This window comes from Bombina bombina, chromosome 8 (genome assembly GCF_027579735.1).
Source record: "Bombina bombina isolate aBomBom1 chromosome 8, aBomBom1.pri, whole genome shotgun sequence".
Taxonomy (NCBI): domain Eukaryota; kingdom Metazoa; phylum Chordata; class Amphibia; order Anura; family Bombinatoridae; genus Bombina; species Bombina bombina.
Window position 1 is genome coordinate 8,726,962 of NC_069506.1, and position 26,978 is coordinate 8,753,939.

At 36.0% G+C, this 26,978-nt stretch overlaps 2 protein-coding genes across 8 annotated transcripts in view; one reads left to right on the top strand and one right to left on the bottom strand.

Moving 5' to 3' along the window:
- HTR3B (5-hydroxytryptamine receptor 3B) overlaps positions 1-26,978 on the bottom strand; it is a 232,076-nt gene that overhangs the window by 131,439 nt on the left and 73,659 nt on the right. The window lies entirely within an intron of this gene.
- USP28 (ubiquitin specific peptidase 28) overlaps positions 26,293-26,978 on the top strand; it is a 229,213-nt gene continuing 228,527 nt past the window's right edge. For all 4 annotated transcript variants that reach the window (XM_053690114.1, XM_053690115.1, XM_053690116.1 and 1 more), the window contains exon 1: positions 26,293-26,429. In XM_053690114.1, the coding sequence (XP_053546089.1) occupies positions 26,370-26,429 (60 nt within the window). In that variant the 5' untranslated portion in view covers positions 26,293-26,369. The remainder of the gene's footprint in view (positions 26,430-26,978) is intronic.

Here is a 26,978-nt window from a genome sequence, read left to right on the forward strand (position 1 = left end):
TTTGTGAGTGAAACATTTTATCAATAACCTAAGAATCAGTATTTGTGCGCTCGGAGTGAAGTTGTGCTACAGCGCATGCGTATCCAGTACTGACACAAAGCCGCAAGCACACGCTGCTGTTCTGAAGTGGGACAGGTAGTGTGGCTGAATATGACTGGCTGTGCCACCCGCAGTGTGACAAAAGAAACCTGCCAAAGGCTACAAATCCCCAGGCATCTGAGAGGGTGAGCAGTAAGGGGTGTTTAAAGGGACAGTCTAGACCCAATATGTATTCTTTATTACTTATTGTTACACAGCTGACTGGCATTTTGCAACAGGTTCCTCATCTATAAGTTTGTAATAAGGACATTAAACCTTTAAATAATCATTGTTTGTTAGCAGCTGAAAATGGCCACCAAGCTCCGCCCACAGCTTTTTTCTTGTCCAGTTATTTTCTTGTATGACAGTTTAGCGGTGCACGTTTAATATTTTTCAGTTAGCTTTTTTTACAAATCAGCGTATGCGAGTAATACAACTATATCACAAATCGATTGCGATTGGAGAAACTTAACATACCAAAATATACACGCAAAAGGTGGGCGGAGCTTGGTTGCCATTGTCAGCTATTAACAAACGATGAATATTTTAATGTTTCATGTACTTCTTACAAGTTTATAGATGTGGGACCAGTTGAGGGATGTAAAAATAAGTAATCATAATTATGTATTGGGTCTAGACTGTCCCTTTAACAGTAGATGATAGCACGTGATATGCAGATAGTGATATAATTGGTAATTATAAGGTTATTGATTAAATATTCAATACAAAATGTAGTGTCTGTTTAACGCATTTGTTTCTCTTGCTTTCCTGTTCCATAAGAACATATCTAGATATGCTCACAAGTATGCACTTGAGTACTACAAGGCTGTAGATTACAACAATGTTAGTTACAATGCGGTAGAGCACAATCCATTAGAAAAACTTATCTAATGATTTATCTATAAAATCCCTTTAGACTTTAAAGTGATGGTAAAGCTAGAGTTTGTGAAACGCTAGGATTTACCATTGTAGTAAATAAAGGGGACTTTCATTCATTAGGTATAAAATATTTCCTACTGAAAGCTCCTTTATTTGTTGAAAGCGTTCGCCGCACTGAGCGCCTCAGGCAGCCCACCGCAGGACGCTGTTTAGCTGAGAGGTGACGTTTCCACTTCTTAGCTAATAGCCGTGCAGGAAATCCTGCTTGGCGCCAGCTGGACCGCATGGCTGTTTGAGTAAATTAGAACATTGCTTAAAAGTGCTACTCTATCTGAATCATGAAAGAAAAGAGTTGTGTTTCCTATCCCTTTAAACACGATTTTGTGCTAGTAAAATAAAAGATATAAATAATCATTAGAGCACTACTGAGCTATCGTCCTCAGGTTATGATCCTCCTGTGACATTTCTAGACTTGTCATCTGCAGTTTCCAGTTCATGACATGGTAGGAACGTCTACTATAGTCACTAATATTAATCTAGTGCATTGAATCTCAGGTGTCAGAACCGCTGGGAGTGACATTTTATGCCAAACTATGGATGTGCCAGAATCCCTATTTCCCATAGTTCTTGTACTTGCATCCATTAAATATTATTTCTCATGACAAAACAGTGCATTTTATTCATGCTTTTTCATAATATAAATTTTATATACAAAATATTTCCCGCATAGAAAAATAGAAGTGAATTGGAAAGTTGCTTAAAATTGTCTGATCTATCTGAATTATGAAAGAAATGTTTTGGGTTTTATGTCCCTTTAATGTTAGAGGACAATAAAAATTAAACTTTCATGAATAGAGCATGTCATTTTAAGTCTAGCATACCTAGGTAGGCTAAGTGGTGATTGGTGGCTACACATTTGTCTCAGCTCCGTGCAGTGCTGATCTAGAGTTGACTTTATTTGTCGGTGTTAAGTACAGTTATATACAACTATGCGATATTAAAAAGCTCCAGCGCCTCAGAGGAATTTCTTTTTTGCAATGTTATGTCCATTTAAGCAGACCTACATTACATTATTACATAGAAACATAGGGCACAGTGATTAAATGCTCACGAGCAAAAACATGAAAAACCACGTGTGAACATGGGTCGGGAAGGCGAGCTGTCGCTGCGCAGTTACCCTCAGTCATCATCACACTCAAAATAAAAAAACGGCCCAGAATAAAAAACAAGCCACGGCACACTGGTTGAAAAACACTGGTATAGATAATGTGAGTGAGTGAAACCTGCTAATTGTATAGATAATGTGAGTTTCACCTGCTAATTGTACAGATAATGTGAGTGTCACCTGCTAATTGTATAGATAATGTGATTGTTACCTGCTAATTGTATAGATAATGTTAGTTAGTGTCACCTGCTAATTGTATAGATAATGTTAGTTGGTGACACCTGCTAATTGTATAGATAATGTGAGTGAGTGTCACCTACTAATTGTATAGATAATGTTAGTGAGTGACACTTGCTAATTGTATAGATAATGTAAGTGAGTGACACCTGCTAATTGTATAGATAATGTGAGTGTCACCTGTTAATTGTATAGATAATGTGAGTGACACCTGCCAATTGTATAGATAATGTGAGTGTCACATGCTTATTGTATAGATAATGTGTCACCTGTTAGAGTGTCACCTGCTAATTGTATAGATAATGTGAGTGTCACCTGCTAATTGTATAGATAATGTCAGTATCAACTGCTGTAGATAATGTTAGTGAGTGTCACTTGCTTATTGTATAGATAATCTGAGTGTCAACTGCTAATTGTATAGATAATGTGAGTGAGTGACACCTGCTAATTTATAGATAATGTGAGTGTCATTTGCTAATTGTATAGATAATGTGAGTGTTACTTGCTAGTTGTACAGATAATGTGAGTGTTACTTGCTAGTTGTATAGATAATGTGAGTGTCATTTGCTAGTTGTATAGATAATGTGAGTGTCACTTGCTAGTTGTATAGATAATGTGAGTGCCATTTGATAATTGTATAGATAATGTGAGTGTTACTTGCTAGTTGTATAGATAATGTGAGTGTTACTTGCTAGTTGTATAGATAATGTGAGTGTTACTTGCTATCTGTATAGATAATGTGAGTGTCATCTGCTAGTTGTAGAGATAATGTGAGTGTCACCTGCTAGTTGTATAGACAATGTGAGTGTTACTTGCTAATTGTATAGATAATGTGACTCCTGCTAATTGTATAGATAATGTGAGTGTCATTTGCTAGTTGTATAGGTAATGTGAGTGTCACCTGCTAGTTGTATAGATACTGTGAGTGTTACCTGCTTGTTGTATAGATAATGTGAGTGTCACCTGCTAGTTGTATAGATAATGTGAGTGTTACCTGCTAATTGTATAGATAATGTGAGTGTTACCTCCTAGTTGTATAGATAATGTGAGTGTTACTTGCTAGTTGTATAGATAATGTGAGTGTTACCTGCTAGTTGTATAGATAATGTGAGTGTCACCTGCTAGTTGTATTGATAATGTGAGTGTCACCTGCTAGTTGTATAGATAATGTGAGTGTCACCTGCTAATTGTATAGATAATGTGAGTGTTACCTGCTAGTTGTATAGATACTGTGAGTGTTACCTGCTTGTTGTATAGATAATGTGAGTGTCACCTGCTAGTTGTATAGATAATGTGAGTGTTACCTGCTAATTGTATAGATAATGTGAGTGTTATCTCCTAGTTGTATAGATAATGTGAGTGTTACTTGCTAGTTGTATAGATAATGTGAGTGTTACCTGCTAATTGTATAGATAATGTGAGTGTTACCTGCTAGTTGTATAGATAATGTGAGTGTCACCTGCTAGTTGTATTGATAATGTGAGTGTCACCTGCTAGTTGTATAGATAATGTGAGTGTCACCTGCTAATTGTATAGATAATGTGAGTGTTAGCTGCTAGTTGTATAGATAATGTGAGTGTCAGCTGCTAGTTGTATAGATAATGTGACTCCTGCTAGTTGTATAGATAATGTGAGTGACTCCTGCTAGTTGTACAGATAATGTGAGTGTCACCTGCTAGTTGTATAGATAATGTGAGTGACTCCTGCTAGTTGTACAGATAATGTGAGTGTCACCTGCTACTTGTATAGATAATGTTTAGATAATGTGACACCTGCTAGTTGTATAGATAATGTAAATGTCACCTGCTAGTTGTATAGATAATGTGAGTGTCCGCTGCTAATTGTATAGATAATGTGACACCTGCTAGTTGTGTATTTATCCCGAAATTTTCGGACTTAAGTAAATGAAGTGTCTAAAGGCGAATGTATTGATGAATATTACAAGGGTCACTTAACAGTGGGGAGAGTTTGAAAGGTCGCAACATATTGCAGGACTCTACAGGTGCTGGGCATTGTATGTTTATGATTTAATAAGCGGAGGATTACCCGCGTTTAGCCAGAGCACTGAGATTTGCCTGAAAGAGGTGGCGGCGAAAGTGGTGGTCTAAATTACGAGTATTTAACAGCATTGTGAAAAGGAAATACTTACAAAAGATGGAATTACATGATAACAGCGAAGGAAGTTTGCAATACTATTCTTTGAAACCGACAGTGGACAGAGATAGAGATATAACTGACTTGGAATGTGTTTTTTCTACAGACTGTTCTATGTTCTCTTTAAGTAAATTATTTGATACGTTGGAAGATTTGTTAAGCAAGGAGACCAGGCTAAAATGGGACATATGGACATTAGAAAAATATTTGAGTACAGGTTTAATACCAAGAGGTTTACGAATTAATAAATTCCCCACGTTTGTGGTGGAGGATGTTGATTTTGTGAAAAATTGGAATGAAATATTGTCAGAATGTTCCATAAGATTGATGAATATGTTATTGGAGTTTAAACGGAAAGCCTTAAAAGATGTCTCTAGTGAAATTGATGCTTTACAAATTGAATGTAGTTACAGAAAGGAGGAACCACAATTTTCAAAATTTGATAAAATTTTACATGATACTATTGCTGATACAAAACGTATAATCATGGAAATTAAGCATGACAAATTTATAAGGGATACCGCAGATTATGAGACAAATAAGGTTTACATATGGAACAGGAAACAAAGGTTTAATTATAGGAGAGAAAATGATGCCTATAATAAAGATAGAATGCAAGGAAAAAATAAAAACAAAAATAAGAATAAAAATAAGAATAGAAGACACAAAAAAAGTCACTTTTTCTGATAGTGAAGGGGATTCACAGGAAGAGGGCCACACGTCAGAAGGGTCAAACTCAGGAGATGAAAGTATACAAAATGTTACACAAAATATAGATATGGGAGCAAAGTCTAAGATAAGCTCCATCCTTAAACCCCAAGAGTCTTCAAAATATCAGTCAGATGAACCAATAACATCAGGGGCATCAGGGTCTAATCTATCAAGAGAGACTGAAAGAAGAGAAGCAGCCCAGGTTTTTCAGATAGAAACAAGAGAATCAGAAGGGGGGGGGGAGAGATGGCAAAAAAAGAAGAGAAGATCAACTCCCACCGCGAAGGGGGAGGTCCCAAACGAAATACAAATAAATACAGTTATAAATCTTTCTTCAGTAGATCTGAGTCAAACAGAAATTAATGTGTTAAGTTTAGGCCTAAACTTTGTCCCTAGTGAGGATTTTAACCTCTTTCAGACCTTAATAGATACCAATAAACTGATTAGAAATTTAACTTTAAAAAAATATTTTAAAAATGAAGACAATTTGGAGTTTAATAATAATTTTTTGAGGTCTGAAAGAGGAGAACATCCTAAAGAGAGAAATTTAAATTATCAGGAAGAGTGTGACTTAGAAATATTAGAACAATTACATGAAGAAAGTAATACTGAACAGAATACTAGACAAGTAAACAAAGGTCCAGTTCTAAAGAAATCCTCCTCTTTCTATCCGATACAATCAAGGGGAGAAATTTTGGAGAAATTCCAAAAAAGAGTTGAAAGAGACCTTACACAATTAGCTTATAGTGTGGAAAGAAACAAAAGGAAAAATTTGACAAAAGAAGAAAATATAGCTTTAAATAATTTGAGTGAAAGAAGAGATTTAGTGATCAGAGGGGCAGACAAGGGGGGATCGGTCGTGGTGATGGACCGATCCTTTTTTGTCAATGAAGCCCATAGACAATTAGATGACCCAAATCAGTACACGAAATTGTCATTTAACCCGACTATACGTTTTCAAAAAGAACTTAGGCACTTAGTTGACGATGGTGTGGAAGGAGGTTTCCTGGATAATGATACTAAAGATTTTTTGTTGATAGACCATCCTGTGACCCCCATCTTCAACTTTTTGCCTAAAGTTCACAAATCGCTTGAAAACGTAGTAGGCAGACCCATAATAAGTGGCATTAATTCTGTATTTGAACATCTCTCACAGTGGTTGGATGAAATACTCCAACCACTAGTGAAACAACTACCAAGTTTCTTAAAAGACACAAAACAGTTATTATTGGAAGTAGAATCTATTGAGTGGCTAACTATAGACGTAGTCTCTCTGTATTCTTCCATCAAACATGATAGAGGACTGGAGGCACTTAAATTCTTTCTATATAGGAATAAAAATTTCAATGAAGATTTTTGTAAATATATTCTACGAGTAACCCAGTTTTTACTAACCCATAACTTTTTCTCCTTTGAAGGAGACTTTTTCCTCCAAAGATGTGGGACGGCCATGGGAGCCAAATTTGCACCATCCTATGCAAATTTATTCATGGGATGGTGGGAGTTGTCCCACATCTTTGGAGGAGAAAATACAAATAGAGGCCACATAATCTATTACAGACGTTTCATAGATGATTTGATAATGATCTGGTGTGGCAGTATCAAAGAGGCAGAGGATTTTGTGGAAAGACTAAATATCAATGATGCAGGTATCAAATTCACCTTTGAGATAGGTAACAGAAATATAAATTATTTGGATGTCACCCTTAAGGGGGGAAATTTGGGCAAAATTGATGTAGAAATATATAGAAAGCCCATATCAGGCAACACTATTCTACATGCCCATAGCAATCACCCGCAAAGGGTCTTTAAGTCAGTAATAAGAGGTCAGTACATAAGATTAAAGAGGAACTGCAGAGAAAAGGAAAATTATCTTATACAAGCTGAGGAACTTAGTAAAAGGTTGAGATCAAGAGGTTATAATCAAAGTGATATAGATTTGGTAAGAAAATCAATTGATGATCAAGATAGGTCAAATTTTCTGAACTATAGTAAAAAGATTGAAAAAGAAGGAAAAGACAAAATAGTAACATTTGTTACTCAGTATAGCAATCAATATGAACAGATTTGTCAGATTATAAGAAACAATCTTTCTTTACTTAAGGCAGATGATGGCCTGGAGGATATAGACCCAAAAAAATGTAGATTTTCCTTCAGAAAAGGACTATCAATAGGGAATCGAATAGCCCCCACCCAAATAAAATCAGAACCCAACAGAAGAAGTTCATGGTTAGAACACACAGGAGTCTTCAGATGTAGTAACCTACATTGTAAGGCATGTGAGAAATTGGAGAGGAGACAAGGTTTTAGAAGTAGTGTAACATGAGAAACTTTTGAATTTAGAGGCTGCACTAACTGTAGGGCCACGTATTCTATATATCTATTAACGTGTACTGAATGTGAGGTACAGTACATTGGGCTCACTACACGTGAAGTAAAATACAGAATAAGAGAGCACTTATCTAACATTAAGTTAGGGAAATTAACGACACCATTGGTACTTCATTTTAAAAACCATCACAATAAGAGTAGTAACACCTTAAGATGGACCATCATTGAATCTGTAAAAACAGGTACACGAGGAGGTGATAGAGATTCAATCTTAGAAAAGAGAGAGGTTTTCTGGATGCACAGACTAAGGACCAGGATGCCACAAGGACTCAATTCTGAATATGATTTAATCAATTTTTGGCAGTAGTCCTGGGTCTGTGCATCCAGAAAGGTATCTATGGTTATGGAATGGGAAAACCTTTTTGGGAAATATATTGTTGTTAAGAAATAAATTCTGTATACAATGATGTCAATATAGCTATAAATCACACATAAAACATTTAGTGGATAACTATCTAAAAACTAACCCGACTAAAGGTCTTATATAAGTTAATATCATCTCTTTTAAGTTCTTTATTATTTGATACAATTTTGTGAATTAGTTTGCGAAAGTGTCCTTTCTATGAGGAATCCATTAATAGATAAATAGGAATTTAACCTAAATATTTGTCATGAATAATGGTAAAATACGAATGTATATAAAAATAAGTATTGTAAATGTATATATCATGTAACATAACTTGGTCCTATGAAGGGAATAATAGGAAGTATTGCAAGGTGCAGAATAATTGATATGATAAGCACAACAATAATAAGCTAAGCACATTGAGAGTCAAGGGTTAATTCCCAGGTTTTGGTTTTAACCAATGGGCGACAGCCTGTACATTTAAAATGAGCCGAGGTAGGCTAAATGACCACACTACGATTACGGCCAGCGAGCCGAAACGCGTCAGTGGGTCCCTGGGAATCACCCATGATCTTTCAACCCAAGCTGTTTGATCTGTAACAACAGTATTTACCATCTGCTGAATAAAAGACTTTTAAACTGCATAATCGTGGAGGTGCCTCTATTTCTTTACATTGGGTAGATAATGTAAATGTCACCTGCTAGTTGTATAGATAATGTGAGTTACCTGCTAATTGTATAGATCATGTGACTGTCACCTGCTAATTGTATAGATAATGTGGGTGTCACCTGCTAATTGTATAGAATATGTGAATTTGTGTCCCTTGCTAATTGTATAGATAATGTGTGTGAAACCTGCTAATTGTATAGATAATGTGAATGTCACCTGCTAATTGTATAGATAATGTGTGTGAAACCTGCTAATTGTATAGATAATGTGAATGTCACCTGCTAATTGTATAGATAATGTGAATGACACCTGCTATTTGTATAGATAATGTGACACCTGCTAATTGTATAGATAATGTGACACCTGCTAATTTTGTAGATAATGTGAGTTAGTGTCACCTGATTATTGTATAGATAATGTAAGTGAGTGTCACCTACTGATTGTATAGATAATGTTAGTGAGTGACACCTACTAATAGTATAGATAATGTGAGTGAGTAACACCTGCTAATTGTATAGATAATGTGAGTGAGTGTCACCTGTTAATTGTATAGATAATGTGAGTGACACCTGCCAATTGTATAGATAATGTGAGTGAGTGACACCTGCTAATTACATAGATAATGTGAGTGTCACCTGCTAATTGTATAGATACTGTGAGTGTCACTTGCTTATTGTATAGATAATGTGAGTGTCACCTGCTAATTGTATAGATAATATGAGTGCCACATGCTAATTGTATAGATAATGTGTCACCTGCTAATAGTAGTGATGATGTGAGTGAGTGTCACCTACTAATTGTATAGATAATGTGAGTTAGTGTCATCTGCTAATTGTATAGATAATGTGTCACCTGCTAATTGTATGGATAATGTGAGTGTCACCTGCTAATTGTATAGAATATGTGAATTAGTGTCACTTGCTTAATGTATAGATAATGTGAGTGAAACCTGCTAATTGTATAGATAATGTGAGTGACACCTGCTATTTGTATAGATAATGTGACACCTGCTAATTTTACAGATAATGTGAGTTAGTGTCACCTGCTAATTGTATAGATAATGTGATTGTCATCTGCTAATTGTATAGATAATGTTAGTTGGTGACACCTGCTAATTGTATAGATAATGTGAGTGAGTGTCACCTGCTAATTGTATAGATAATGTTAGTGAGTGACACCTGCTAATTGTATAGATAATGTAAGTGAGTGACACCTGCTAATTGTATAGATAATGTGAGTGTCACCTGCTAATTGTATAGATAATGTGAGTGTCACTTGTTAATTGTATAGATAATGTGAGTGACACCTGCCAATTGTATAGATAATGTGAGTGAGTGACACCTGCTAATTGCATAGATAATGTGAGTGTCACCTGCTAATCGTATAGATAATGTGAGTGTCACTTGCTTATTGTATAGATAATGTGTCACCTGATAGAGTGTCACCTGCTAATTGTATAGATAATGTGAGTGTAACCTGTTAATTGTATAGATAATGTGAGTGTCACCTGCTAATTGTATAGATAATGTCAGTGTCACCTGCTAATTGCATAGATAATGTTAGTGAGTGTCACCTGCTTATTGTATAGATAATAAGATTGACACCTGCTAATTGTATAGATAATGTTAGTGAGTGTCACTTGTTAATTGTATATATAATCTGAGTGTCAACTGCTAATTGTATAGATAATGTTAGTGTCATCTGCTAATTGTATAGAATATGTGAATTCATGTCCCTTGCTAATTGTATAGATAATGTGAGTGAGTGAAACCTGCTAATTGTATAGATAATGTGAGTGACACTTGCTAATTGTATAGATAATGTGACACCTGCTAATGTTATAGATAATGTGAGTTAGTGTCACCTGCTGATTGTATAGATAATGTGAGTTAGCATCACCTGCTAATTGTATAGATAATGTGAGTGAGTAACACCTGCTAATTGTATAGATAATGTGAGTGAGTAACATCTGCTAATTGTATAGATAATGTGAGTGTATAGATAATGTGAAAGTATTAGATGTGCATGATATATGGAGAATACAACATCCAGATGAGTGTAATTATACCTGTGAATCTAGAGCATTTAAATTTTTTCCCGAATAGATCTATTTTTGGTTGATAAATCTACCCTTAAATATGATGTAGAATCCTCAATTAACGAAATTCTTTTATCAGATCACGCTATTATAGGATTGAAAATTAAATTTAGAAAGTTATCACATAACAATAGCTTCTGTTTTCCAAAATATATGAGTAATAACAGCAAATTTTGCAATTGGTTAGCCATGATCTGGAAAAACTTTATAAGAGATAATCACACATTTGCTGAAAAGCCTGAGATTTTATGGGAAACAGGGAAGGCTGTAATTCGCGGAGAGATTATAGCATATATGTCTAAGTTTAAAAAAAAAAAACAAGGCCCGTGAATTACAGCTAGCTAATCACTTAAAGAATGCATATAACTCTTATTTAAGTAACCCCCAGATAACAACTTGGGATAAAGGCCGAAAGAGAAATTTTCTTAAAACAGATTTGGGCTTCTGAAGAACTGAAAAATAAATCTCTATTTCAAGGCCCACACGGTATTTCTGCGGGATACCTGGCAAAATTGGGAAAAGTAAAAAATAACAGGAACATAATCCCGAGTGTAAGGGAAGGAGATAAACACTATACCCAGGCATCCGAAGTTAGACAGGCATTCTTTACAGAACCGTCTTTAACACAGGGCAAAAGGGGCAGCTGCCCAGGACCCAGTCTCTGTTGAGGGGCTCAAGAGTCCTTGGATGATCCACCGCTGGGCTAATAATAATAATAAAAAAATTGATTTAGTTGTTTTTTGGGATGTTGGAGTGGAGAGCGAAATTGCATGGGGTGGGGGGCAAGAAAATTTTTGCCCAGGGTCCAGTCAATATTAAAGACGGCCCTGATTCTTTAGATACTATCAAAAACTTTATACTAGTGAAATAATAGATGAAAGTGCATAAACAGAATTTTGGCAAAAAATTAAAAATTAAAATTAATCAAAGAATAACCGAAAGCGAAATTTCCATTGCCATCAAGAAATTGAAAAACAACAAAGCACCAGGACCAGACAGGCTACCAGTCGAATTTTATAAGAGCATTAGATTAAATATAATAGATATATTAGAGAAATTATTTAATGAATATTATGTTAATAATAGTAAACAGTCAAATTATTTCACTGACTCGATTGTCACACTTATTCATAAGAAAGGTAAAAAGTGTGATGAACTTGGATCATACAGGCCAATCTCTCTATTGAATGTAGATTATAAGCTATTGATGGCAATAATTGCAGAGAGACTTAAAAAATCCCTCGGAGAAGTTATACATCAGGATCAGGCAGGATTTATGCCAGGCAGAAACGTAGTTAGAAACATTAGGCGCATCCTGGTAACATTAGATTACTATCATAATACAAATCTTGGACATAGAAAAAGCTGTGAAGGAGACCTGGCCCTCTTGGGAATAAATGCAGAAAAAGCGTTTGACACTATTACCTGGGACCATCTATTCACGGCATTAGACAAATTTGGTTTACATGGAAACCTTCTTAATTTGGCTAAGATAATTTACAATAAACCCAGGTCACAACTTTTAGTAAATTCAGAACTATCCCAATATATAACATTACAGAAGGGGACGAGGCAAGGCTGCCCACTATCGCCACTCCTATTCAACATCTCACTTGAGCCATTGGCAATTTTACTGAGGCAGGAATTAGTAGGCGCCAGAATAGGTAAACAGAATGTAAAAATATCATTATATGCCGATGACAGAATTTTGTTTCTATATAATACAGTAGAAAGTGTACCAAAATGCTTAAATATAATAGGGGCCTATGGTAAATTCTCTGGCTACAAAATTAATTTGAAAAAATCAGAATTACTTTGGATACAAAAAAACAGCTGGAGTTTCTCTAATCATGGATTTCAAGAGGTAGAGCAGTTAAAGTACCTAGGATTGTATATTGGTAAGAACCCAAAATATTGGTATAGATTAAACTACGAAAATGTTTTTGAGAGACTGCCGCAGGATCTAGCAAAATGGAGTAGATATAATCTATCATTATGAGCAAAGATAATGGTAATTAAATCAATTGTATTCCCTAAAATCCTGTTTTTATTACAGAATCTACCATTATTTATAGTAAAGGCAGATCTCCAAAAATATAATAAATCAATAGCTTACTTTTTATGGAATAAAGCCAAACCTTGACTGGCATTGATTAGATTGGCGCAACGTAGACAAGAAGGGGGCCTTGCACTCCTGTGTCTGAAAGATTATAATTTGGTGGCAATGGTTAAATTTGCGGTGGACTGGCTAGTGGAGGGAGACTATGTCACATATTATAATCTGGAGTCAGAACTAATGAAAAAGCGGATATTGTACATTGTCTGTGGCACTGCCCAAAGTTTAGACAATTCTGGGGGAAAATAAATTTTTGGCTCAATAAGTATCTACAGGCCAGATTTTCTCTGGCGGCAGTTAATGTATTTTTTCTCTGTAATAAAGTGGCTTTAAAAGCAGACAAATTACTTATAAACACGGCAATACTGGTAGCGCATAACATTATATTTAAATACTGGAAATCCATAAGACCCCTAAGTTTAAAAGTATTTACAAATATCATGAAGACACAAATGACAATGGAGCTGTTTAATATTAAGATCTGTACTGAAAATAGACTGAAAGGCTTCTTCTCTAAAAGGCTAAAGATAATTAGGGAATGGCCACTAGTGGCACAAATCCAATTTATGTCACCAATTCAAAATTCCCCTGAGTTTATTTTACTTATATTAAAAAACATCTTACCGCAACAGTGGAGCAGGGTAGGATAGTAAAAGACTAAGGAATAGCTAAAATGGTGTCTCCGGGGTAGGGGAGAGAGACACTGCTGGGGGGGAGAGAGAGGGGGCAGGGGGGCTGTGTTTTTTTTTTTATTATTATATACTCTGTGTCCCAAGAGATTATTGGTTTATGTAAGCAGAGAGCAAGTCCAATTTTGCATTTAAAAAGTGGTAAAATAATGGATGCAGAAGATGTATTTGGTTTGTTTTTATGTATAAATGTTATTTTCTTTGGACTAAGTCACTGGATATGAAAAAGGGTGAAAAGTTTTCTTTTTTTTTCTTTCTATTGTTTTGTTTTACATGTCATTCATATTATTGTAATACTCTGTGTAACAGATAAAATCCTTTAAAAAGTGAGAAAAAAAATAGTATAGATAATGTGAGTAAGAAAACACCTGCTAATTGTATAGATAATGTGAGTGTCACCTGCTACTTGTATAGATAATGTGAGTGAGTAACACCTGCTAAATGTATAGATAATGTTAGTGTCATCTGCTAATTGTATAGATAATGTGAGTGAGTGACACCTGCTAAATGTATAGATAATGTGTGTCATCTGCTAATTGTATAGATAATGTGAGTGAGTGACACCTGCTAATTACATAGATAATGTGAATGTCACCTGCTAATTGTATAGATAATGTGAGTGTCATTTGCTAATTGTATAGATAATGTGAGTGTTACTTGCTAATTGTATAGATAATGTGAGTGTCACCTGCTAGTTGTATAGATAATGTGAGTGTCACCTGCTAGTTGTATAGATAATTGACACCTGCTATCTGTATAGATAATGTTAGTGTCATCTGCTAGTTGTATAGAATCTATACAATATACAATACTATAGATAATGTGAGTGTCATCTGCTAGTTGTATAGATAATATGAGTGTCACCTGCTAATTGTATAGATAATGTCAGTGTCACCTGCTAGTTGTATAGATAATGTCAGTGTCACCTGCTTGTTGTATAGATAATGTCAGTGTCACCTGCTAGTTGTATAGATAATGTGAGTGTCACCTGCTAGTTGTATAGATAATGTCAGTGTCACCTGCTTGTTGTATAGATAATGTCAGTGTCACCTGCTATCTGTATAGATAATGTTAGTGTCATCTGCTAGTTGTATAGAATCTATACAATATACAAAACTATAGATAATGTGAGTGTCATCTGCTAGTTGTATAGATAATATGAGTGTCACCTGCTAATTGTATAGATAATGTCAGTGTCACCTGCTAGTTGTATAGATAATGTCAGTGTCACCTGCTTGTTGTATAGATAATGTCAGTGTCACCTGCTAGTTGTATAGATAATGTGAGTGTCACCTGCTAGTTGTATAGATAATGTGAGTGTCATCTGCTAGTTGTATAGATAATGTGAGTGTCATTTGCTAGTTGTGTAGATAATGTGAGTGTCACCTGCTAGTTGTATAGATAATGAGTGTTACCTGCTAATTGTATAGATAATGAGTGTTACCTGCTAATTGTATAGATAATGAGTGTTACCTGCTAGTTGTATAGATAATGTGAGTGTTACTTGCTAGTTGTATAGATAATGTGAGTGTTACCTGCTAATCGTATAGATAATGTGAGGGTTACCTGCTAGTTGTATAGATAATGTGAGTGTCACCTGCTAATTGTATAGATAATGTGAGTGTCAGCTGCTAGTTGTATAGATAATGTGACACCTGTTAGTTGTATAGATAATGTGAGTGTCACCTGCTAATTGTATAGATAATGTGAGTGTCAGCTGCTAGTTGTATAGATAATGTGACACCTGTTAGTTGTATAGATAATGTGAGTGTCACCTGCTAATTGTATAGATAATGTGAGTGTCAGCTGCTAGTTGTATAGATAATGTGAGTGTCACCTGCTAATTGTATAGATAATGTGAGTGTCATCTACTAGTTGTATAGATAATGTGTGTCACCTGCTAATTGTATAGATAATGTGAGTGTCACCTGCTAATTGTAAAGATAATGTGAGAGTTACCTCCTAGTTGTATAGATAATGTGAGTGTTACCTGCTAATTGTATAGATAATGTGAGCGTTACTTGCTAGTTGTATAGATAATGTGAGCGTTACTTGCTAATTGTATAGATAATGTGAGTGTTACCTGCTAGGTGTATAGAAGATAATGTGAGTGTCACCTGCTAGTTGTATAGATAATGTGAGTGTCACCTGCTAATTGTATAGATAATGTGAGTGTCACCTGCTAGTTGTATAGATAATGTGAGTGTCACCTGCTAGTTGTATAGATAATGTGAGTGTCATCTGCTAGTTGTATAATGTGAATGTCAGCTGCTAGTTGTATAGATAATGTGAGTGATTCCTGCTAGTTGTACAGATAATGTGAGTGTCACCTGCTAGTTGTATAGATAATGTGAGTGTCAGCTGCTAATTGTATAGATAATGTTTAGATAATGTGACACCTGCTAGTTGTATAGATAATGTAAATGTCACCTGCTAGTTGTATAGATAAAGTGAGTGTTACCTGCTAGTTGTATAGATAATGTGAGTGTCACCTGCTAGTTGTATAGATAATGTGAGTGTCACCTGCTAGTTGTATAGATAATGTGAGTGTGACCTGCTAGTTGTATAGATAATGTGAGTGTTGCCTGCTAGTTGTATAGATAATGTGACACCTGCTAATTGTATAGATAATGTGAGTGTCACTTGCTAGTTGTATAGATAATGTTAGTGTTACCTGCTAATTGTATAGATAATGTGAGTGTTGCCTGCTAGTTGTATAGATAATGTGAGTGTCAGCTGCTAGTTGTATAGATAATGTGAGTGTCACCTGCTAGTTGTATAGATAATGTGAGTGTCACCTGCTAGTTGTATAGATAATGTGAGTGTCATCTGCTAGTTGTATAATGTGAATGTCAGCTGCTAGTTGTATAGATAATGTGAGTGTCAGCTGCTAGTTGTATACATAATGTGAGTGTCACCTGCTAGTTGTATAGATAATGTGAGTGTCACCTGCTAGTTGTATAGATAATGTGAGTGTCATCTGCTAGTTGTATAATGTGAATGTCAGCTGCTAGTTGTATAGATAATGTGAGTGATGCCTGCTAGTTGTACAGATAATGTGAGTGTCACCTGCTAGTTGTATAGATAATGTGAGTGTCAGCTGCTAATTGTATAGATAATGTTTAGATAATGTGACACCTGCTCGTTGTATAGATAAAGTGAGTGTTACCTGCTAGTTGTATAGATAATGTGAGTGTCACCTGCTAGTTGTATAGATAATGTGAGTGTCACCTGCTAGTTGTATAGATAATGTGAGTGTGACCTGCTAGTTGTATAGATAATGTGAGTGTGACCTGCTAGTTGTATAGATAATGTGAGTGTTGCCTGCTAGTTGTATAGATAATGTGACACCTGCTAATTGTATAGATAATGTGAGTGTCACCTGCTAGTTGTATAGATAATGTGAGTGTCACCTGCTAGTTGTATAGATAATGTGAGTGTCAGCTGCTAGTTGTATAGATAATGTGAGTGTCACCTGCTAATTGTATAGATAATGTGAGTGTCACTTGCTAGTTGTATAGATAATGTTAGTGTTACCTGCTAATTGTATAGATAATGTGAGTGTTGCCTGCTAGTTGTATAGATAATGTGAGTGTCAGCTGCTAGTTGTATAGATAATGTGAGTGTCACTTGCTAGTTGTATAGATAATGTTAGTGTTACCTGCTAATTGTATAGATAATGTGACACCTGGTAGTTGTATAGATAATGTGAGTGTCACCTGCTAATTGTATAGATAATGTGACACCTGCTAGTTGTTTAGATAATGTGACACCTGCTAATTGTATAGATAATGTGAGTGTCACTTGCTAGTTGTATAGATAATGTGAGTGAGTGTTACCTGCTTATTGTATAGATGATGTGAGTGACACCTGGTAGTTGTATAGATAATGTGAGTGTTACTTGCTAGTTGTATAGATAATGTGAGTGTCACCTGCTAGTTTATAGATAATGTGAGTGTCACCTGCTAATTGTATAGATAATGTGACACCTGCTAGTTGTATAGATAATGTGAGTGTCACCTGCTAATTGTATAATGTGAGTGTCACCTGCTAGTTGTATAGATAATGTGACTGCTGCTAGTTGTATAGATAATGTGAGTGTCACCTGCTATTTGTATAGATAATGTGAATGTCATCTGCTAGTTGTATAGATAATGTGAGTGTCATTTGCTAGTTGTATAGATAATGTGAGTGTCACCTGCTAGTTGTATAGATAATGTGAGTGACACCTGCTAGTTGTATAGATAATGTGAGTGTCATCTGCTAGTTGTATAGATAATGTGAGTGTCACTTGATAGTTGTATAGATAATGTGAGTGTCACCTGCTAGTTGCATAGATAATGTGAGTGTCACCTGCTAATTGTATAGATAATATGACACTTGCTAATTGTATAGATAATGTGACACCTGCTAGTTGTATAGATAATGTGAGTGTCATTTGCTAGTTGTATAGATAATGTGAGTGTCACCTGCTAGTTGTATAGATAATGTGAGTGTCATCTGCTAATTTTATAGACAAAATGTGACACCTGCTAATTGTATAGATAATGTGACACCTGCTAGTTGTATAGATAATGTGACACCTGCTATTTGTATAGATAATGTGACACCTGCTAGTTGTATAGGTAATGTGACTCCTGCTAGTTGTATAGATAATGTGAGTGTCGCCTGCTAATTGTATAGATAATGTGAGTGTCACATGCTAGTTGTATAGATAATGTGAGCAACACCTGCTAATTGTATAGATAATGTGAGTGTCACCTGCTAATTGTATAAATAATGTGTCACCTGCTAATTGTATATATAATGTGAGTGTCACCTGCTAGTTGTATAGATAATGTGACACCTGCTAGTTGTATAGATAATGTGAGTATCACTTGTTAGTTGTATAGATGTGACACCTGCTAGTTGTATAGATAATGTGACACATGCTAGTTGTATAGATAATGTGAGTGTCACCTGCTAATTGTATAGATAATGTGACACCTGCTAGTTGTATAGATAATGTGAGTGTCACTTGCTAGTTGTATAGATAATGTGACACCTGCTAGTTGTATAGATAATGTGAGTGTCACCTGCTAGTTGTATAGATAATGTGAATGTCACCTGCTAGTTGTATAGATAATGTGACACCTGCTAGTTGTATAGATAATGTGAGTATCACTTGTTAGTTGTATAGATGTGACACCTGCTAGTTGTATAGATAATGTGACACATGCTAGTTGTATAAATAATGTGAGTGTCACCTGCTAATTGTATAGATAATGTGACACCTGCTAGTTGTATAGATAATGTGAGTGTCACTTGCTAGTTGTATAGATAATGTGACACCTGCTAGTTGTATAGATAATGTGAGTGTCATCTACTAGTTGTATAGATAATGTGAGTGTCACTTGCTAGTTGTATAGATAATGTGAGTGTCACCTGCTAGTTGTATAGATAATGTGAGTGTCACCTGCTAGTTGTATAGATAATGTGACACCTGCTAGTTGTATAGATAATGTGAGTGTCACCTACTAGTTGTATAGATAATGTGACACCTGCTAGTTGTATAGATAATGTGAGTGTCACTTGTTAGTTGTATAGATAATGTGACACCTGCTAGTTGTATAGATAATGTGAGTGTCACCTACTAGTTGTATAGATAATGTGTCATCTGCTAGTTGTATAGATAATATGAGTGTCACCTGCTAATTGTATAGATAATGTCAGTGTCACCTGCTAGTTGTATAGATAATGTCAGTGTCACCTGCTTGTTGTATAGATAATGTCAGTGTCACCTGCTAGTTGTATAGATAATGTGAGTGTCACCTGCTAGTTGTATAGATAATGTCAGTGTCACCTGCTTGTTGTATAGATAATGTCAGTGTCACCTGCTATCTGTATAGATAATGTTAGTGTCATCTGCTAGTTGTATAGAATCTATACAATATACAAAACTATAGATAATGTGAGTGTCATCTGCTAGTTGTATAGATAATATGAGTGTCACCTGCTAATTGTATAGATAATGTCAGTGTCACCTGCTAGTTGTATAGATAATGTCAGTGTCACCTGCTTGTTGTATAGATAATGTCAGTGTCACCTGCTAGTTGTATAGATAATGTGAGTGTCACCTGCTAGTTGTATAGATAATGTGAGTGTCATCTGCTAGTTGTATAGATAATGTGAGTGTCATTTGCTAGTTGTGTAGATAATGTGAGTGTCACCTGCTAGTTGTAAGATAATGTGAGTGTTACCTGCTAATTGTATAGATAATGAGTGTTACCTGCTAGTTGTATAGATAATGTGAGTGTTACTTGCTAGTTGTATAGATAATGTGAGTGTTACCTGCTAATCGTATAGATAATGTGAGGGTTACCTGCTAGTTGTATAGATAATGTGAGTGTCACCTGCTAATTGTATAGATAATGTGAGTGTCAGCTGCTAGTTGTATAGATAATGTGACACCTGTTAGTTGTATAGATAATGTGAGTGTCACCTGCTAATTGTATAGATAATGTGAGTGTCAGCTGCTAGTTGTATAGATAATGTGACACCTGTTAGTTGTATAGATAATGTGAGTGTCACCTGCTAATTGTATAGATAATGTGAGTGTCAGCTGCTAGTTGTATAGATAATGTGAGTGTCACCTGCTAATTGTATAGATAATGTGAGTGTCATCTACTAGTTGTATAGATAATGTGTGTCACCTGCTAATTGTATAGATAATGTGAGTGTCACCTGCTAATTGTAAAGATAATGTGAGAGTTACCTCCTAGTTGTATAGATAATGTGAGTGTTACCTGCTAATTGTATAGATAATGTGAGCGTTACTTGCTAGTTGTATAGATAATGTGAGCGTTACTTGCTAATTGTATAGATAATGTGAGTGTTACCTGCTAGGTGTATAGAAGATAATGTGAGTGTCACCTGCTAGTTGTATAGATAATGTGAGTGTCACCTGCTAATTGTATAGATAATGTGAGTGTCACCTGCTAGTTGTATAGATAATGTGAGTGTCACCTGCTAGTTGTATAGATAATGTGAGTGTCATCTGCTAGTTGTATAATGTGAATGTCAGCTGCTAGTTGTATAGATAATGTGAGTGATTCCTGCTAGTTGTACAGATAATGTGAGTGTCACCTGCTAGTTGTATAGATAATGTGAGTGTCAGCTGCTAATTGTATAGATAATGTTTAGATAATGTGACACCTGCTAGTTGTATAGATAATGTAAATGTCACCTGCTAGTTGTATAGATAAAGTGAGTGTTACCTGCTAGTTGTATAGATAATGTGAGTGTCACCTGCTAGTTGTATAGATAATGTGAGTGTCACCTGCTAGTTGTATAGATAATGTGAGTGTGACCTGCTAGTTGTATAGATAATGTGAGTGTTGCCTGCTAGTTGTATAGATAATGTGACACCTGCTAATTGTATAGATAATGTGAGTGTCACTTGCTAGTTGTATAGATAATGTTAGTGTTACCTGCTAATTGTATAGATAATGTGAGTGTTGCCTGCTAGTTGTATAGATAATGTGAGTGTCAGCTGCTAGTTGTATAGATAATGTGAGTGTCACCTGCTAGTTGTATAGATAATGTGAGTGTCACCTGCTAGTTGTATAGATAATGTGAGTGTCATCTGCTAGTTGTATAATGTGAATGTCAGCTGCTAGTTGTATAGATAATGTGAGTGTCAGCTGCTAGTTGTATACATAATGTGAGTGTCACCTGCTAGTTGTATAGATAATGTGAGTGTCACCTGCTAGTTGTATAGATAATGTGAGTGTCATCTGCTAGTTGTATAATGTGAATGTCAGCTGCTAGTTGTATAGATAATGTGAGTGATGCCTGCTAGTTGTACAGATAATGTGAGTGTCACCTGCTAGTTGTATAGATAATGTGAGTGTCAGCTGCTAATTGTATAGATAATGTTTAGATAATGTGACACCTGCTCGTTGTATAGATAAAGTGAGTGTTACCTGCTAGTTGTATAGATAATGTGAGTGTCACCTGCTAGTTGTATAGATAATGTGAGTGTCACCTGCTAGTTGTATAGATAATGTGAGTGTGACCTGCTAGTTGTATAGATAATGTGAGTGTGACCTGCTAGTTGTATAGATAATGTGAGTGTTGCCTGCTAGTTGTATAGATAATGTGACACCTGCTAATTGTATAGATAATGTGAGTGTCACCTGCTAGTTGTATAGATAATGTGAGTGTCACCTGCTAGTTGTATAGATAATGTGAGTGTCAGCTGCTAGTTGTATAGATAATGTGAGTGTCACCTGCTAATTGTATAGATAATGTGAGTGTCACTTGCTAGTTGTATAGATAATGTTAGTGTTACCTGCTAATTGTATAGATAATGTGAGTGTTGCCTGCTAGTTGTATAGATAATGTGAGTGTCAGCTGCTAGTTGTATAGATAATGTGAGTGTCACTTGCTAGTTGTATAGATAATGTTAGTGTTACCTGCTAATTGTATAGATAATGTGACACCTGGTAGTTGTATAGATAATGTGAGTGTCACCTGCTAATTGTATAGATAATGTGACACCTGCTAGTTGTTTAGATAATGTGACACCTGCTAATTGTATAGATAATGTGAGTGTCACTTGCTAGTTGTATAGATAATGTGAGTGAGTGTTACCTGCTTATTGTATAGATGATGTGAGTGACACCTGGTAGTTGTATAGATAATGTGAGTGTTACTTGCTAGTTGTATAGATAATGTGAGTGTCACCTGCTAGTTTATAGATAATGTGAGTGTCACCTGCTAATTGTATAGATAATGTGACACCTGCTAGTTGTATAGATAATGTGAGTGTCACCTGCTAATTGTATAATGTGAGTGTCACCTGCTAGTTGTATAGATAATGTGACTGCTGCTAGTTGTATAGATAATGTGAGTGTCACCTGCTATTTGTATAGATAATGTGAATGTCATCTGCTAGTTGTATAGATAATGTGAGTGTCATTTGCTAGTTGTATAGATAATGTGAGTGTCACCTGCTAGTTGTATAGATAATGTGAGTGACACCTGCTAGTTGTATAGATAATGTGAGTGTCATCTGCTAGTTGTATAGATAATGTGAGTGTCACTTGATAGTTGTATAGATAATGTGAGTGTCACCTGCTAGTTGCATAGATAATGTGAGTGTCACCTGCTAATTGTATAGATAATATGACACTTGCTAATTGTATAGATAATGTGACACCTGCTAGTTGTATAGATAATGTGAGTGTCATTTGCTAGTTGTATAGATAATGTGAGTGTCACCTGCTAGTTGTATAGATAATGTGAGTGTCATCTGCTAATTTTATAGACAAAATGTGACACCTGCTAATTGTATAGATAATGTGACACCTGCTAGTTGTATAGATAATGTGACACCTGCTATTTGTATAGATAATGTGACACCTGCTAGTTGTATAGGTAATGTGACTCCTGCTAGTTGTATAGATAATGTGAGTGTCGCCTGCTAATTGTATAGATAATGTGAGTGTCACATGCTAGTTGTATAGATAATGTGAGCAACACCTGCTAATTGTATAGATAATGTGAGTGTCACCTGCTAATTGTATAAATAATGTGTCACCTGCTAATTGTATATATAATGTGAGTGTCACCTGCTAGTTGTATAGATAATGTGACACCTGCTAGTTGTATAGATAATGTGAGTATCACTTGTTAGTTGTATAGATGTGACACCTGCTAGTTGTATAGATAATGTGACACATGCTAGTTGTATAGATAATGTGAGTGTCACCTGCTAATTGTATAGATAATGTGACACCTGCTAGTTGTATAGATAATGTGAGTGTCACTTGCTAGTTGTATAGATAATGTGACACCTGCTAGTTGTATAGATAATGTGAGTGTCACCTGCTAGTTGTATAGATAATGTGAATGTCACCTGCTAGTTGTATAGATAATGTGACACCTGCTAGTTGTATAGATAATGTGAGTATCACTTGTTAGTTGTATAGATGTGACACCTGCTAGTTGTATAGATAATGTGACACATGCTAGTTGTATAAATAATGTGAGTGTCACCTGCTAATTGTATAGATAATGTGACACCTGCTAGTTGTATAGATAATGTGAGTGTCACTTGCTAGTTGTATAGATAATGTGACACCTGCTAGTTGTATAGATAATGTGAGTGTCACCTGCTAGTTGTATAGATAATGTGAGTGTCATCTACTAGTTGTATAGATAATGTGAGTGTCACTTGCTAGTTGTATAGATAATGTGAGTGTCACCTGCTAGTTGTATAGATAATGTGAGTGTCACCTGCTAGTTGTATAGATAATGTGACACCTGCTAGTTGTATAGATAATGTGAGTGTCACCTACTAGTTGTATAGATAATGTGACACCTGCTAGTTGTATAGATAATGTGAGTGTCACTTGTTAGTTGTATAGATAATGTGACACCTGCTAGTTGTATAGATAATGTGAGTGTCACCTGCTAATTGCATAATGTGTCACCTGCTAATTGTATAGATGTGTCACCTGCTAATTGTATAGATAATGTGAGTGACACCTGCTAGTTGTATAGATAATGTGAGTGTCACTTGCTAGTTGTATAGATAATGTGAATGTCACCTGCTAGTTGTATAGATAATGTGACACCTGCTAGTTGTATAGATAATGTGAGTATCACTTGTTAGTTGTATAGATGTGACACATGCTAGTTGTATAGATAATGTGAGTGTCACCTGCTAATTGTATAGATAATTTGACACCTGCTAGTTGTATAGATAATGTGAGTGTCACTTGCTACTTGTATACATAATGTGACACCTGCTAGTTGTATAGATAATGTGAGTGTCACCTGCTAGTTGTATAGATAATGTGAGTGTCATCTACTAGTTGTATAGATAATGTGAGTGTCAGCTGCTAGTTGTATAGATAATGTGAGTGTCACTTGCTAGTTGTATAGATAATGTGACACCTGCTAGTTGTATAGATAATGTGAGTGTCACCTGCTAGTTGTATAGATAATGTGAGTGTCACCTGCTAGTTGTATAGATAATGTGACACCTGCTAGTTGTATAGATAATGTGAGTGTCACCTGCTAGTTGTATAGATAATGTGACACCTGCTAGTTGTATAGATAATGTGAGTGTCACTTGTTAGTTGTATAGATAATGTGACACCTGCTAGTTGTATAGATAATGTGAGTGTCACCTGCTAATTGCATAATGTGTCACCTGCTAATTGTATAGATGTGTCACCTGCTAATTGTATAGATAATGTGAGTGACACCTGCTAGTTGTATAGATAATGTGAGTGTCACTTGCTAGTTGTATAGATAATGTGAGTGACACCTGCTAGTTGTATAGATAATGTGAGTGACACCTGCTAGTTGTATAGATAATGTGAGTGACACTTGCTAGTTGTATAGATAATGTGAGTGTCACCTGCTAGTTGTATAGATAATGTGAGTGTCCCTTGCTAGTTGTATAGATAATGTGAGTGACACCTGCTAGTTGTATAGATAATGTGAGTGTCCCTTGCTAGTTGTATAGATAATGTGTCACCTGCTAATTGTATAGATAATGTGTCACCTGCTAATTGTATAGCTGTGTCACCTGCTAATTGTATAGATAATGTGAGTGACACCTGCTAGTTGTATAGATAATGTGAGTGTCACTTGCTAGTTGTATAGATAATGTGAGTGACACCTGCTAGTTGTATAGATAATGTGAGTGACACCTGCTAGTTGTATAATGTGAGTGACACCTGCTAGTTGTATAATGTGAGTGACACCTGCTAGTTGTATAGATAATGTGAGTGACACCTGCTAGTTGTATAGATAATGTGAGTGACACCTGCTAGTTGTATAATGTGACACCTGCTAGTTGTATAATGTGAGTGACACCTGCTAGTTGTATAGATAATGTGAGTGACACCTGCTAGTTGTATAATGTGAGTGACACTTGCTAGTTGTATAGATAATGTGAGTGTCACCTGCTAGTTGTATAGATAATGTGAGTGTTATCTCCTAGTTGTATAGATAATGTGAGTGACACCTGCTAGTTGTATAATGTGAGTGACACCTGCTAGTTGTATAATGTGAGTGACACCTGCTAGTTGTATAGATAATGTGAGTGACACCTGCTAGTTGTATAGATAATGTGAGTGACACCTGCTAGTTGTATAATGTGAGTGACACCTGCTAGTTGTATAATGTGACACCTGCTAGTTGTATAATGTGAGTGACACCTGCTAGTTGTATAGATAATGTGAGTGACACCTGCTAGTTGTATAGATAATGTGAGTGACACCTGCTAGTTGTATAATGTGAGTGACACTTGCTAGTTGTATAGATAATGTGAGTGTCACCTGCTAGTTGTATAGATAATGTGAGTGTCCCTTGCTAGTTGTATAGATAATGTGTCACCTGCTAGTTGTATAGATAATGTGAGTGTCCCTTGCTAGTTGTAGAGATAATGTGAGTGTCACCTGCTAATTGTATAGATAATGTGAGTAGGTTGGGTATAAAGGTAAAACTGACCTAAAGTGCTATACAGAGGCTGGGAAGTAAAACAAAAGGTTGTCACTATTATTTCTCACAGTCCTTAGTATTTATAAACCGAGTAACATTTATATTATTGCTCTGTTTTATTGCACATGACTGAGGTAAATGGGGACAAATAAGGTAATAAAAGTTCACACACTGCGCGCGTTCCTGTAGCCACGAGTACTCCTTGCATGGTGTGGTAGGCGTGACCCGCTGTCGCGGGCTGGGTGAAGTGGGCGTAACTCGCGGCCGCGCGCACCGGCAGTGGTAGAGAGTTTTGTGCTCGCGAGTTTTTTTTAAGAGGCCCCCCCTGGAAAACATGACGGCCGAGAGGCAGCCTGAGGAGGGGGAGACGGGGACAGAAGGTGACCGCAGCACGGTGAGGGGACGGGCGGCACATGGGGCTGGGGTGTGCACGAGGAGCTCACATGGGACAGGCGGCAGGAAGGTCAGGGCTGGCCACAGGTTGTAGTGACATATAGCACGGCGGCTCAGGGGTTAACATGGTGTGCCCCCGCAGTGATCACATTAACCCCTTTACTGCCTGGTGCCTCACTTTCCTGTGTGCTGAGCTGTAAGTGAGGGGTAAAGCATTATACAAAACAAAGTTATGTCACAGGCCCCTAAGCTCTATAGGGTCTGTGTAATAATAGTGATAATTACTACTACTAATATATATAACTTTATTCTGCTGCAGCTGTGTATACTTCCCCTCACACACATATATAGTGATAATAATAATACTTTATTCTGCTGCAGCTGTGTATACTTCCCCTCACACACATATATAGTGATAATAATAATACTTTATTCTGCTGCAGCTGTGTATACTTCCCCATCACACACATATATATAGTGATAATAATAATACTTTATTCTGCTGCAGCTGTGTATACTTCCCCATCACACACATATATATAGTGATAAT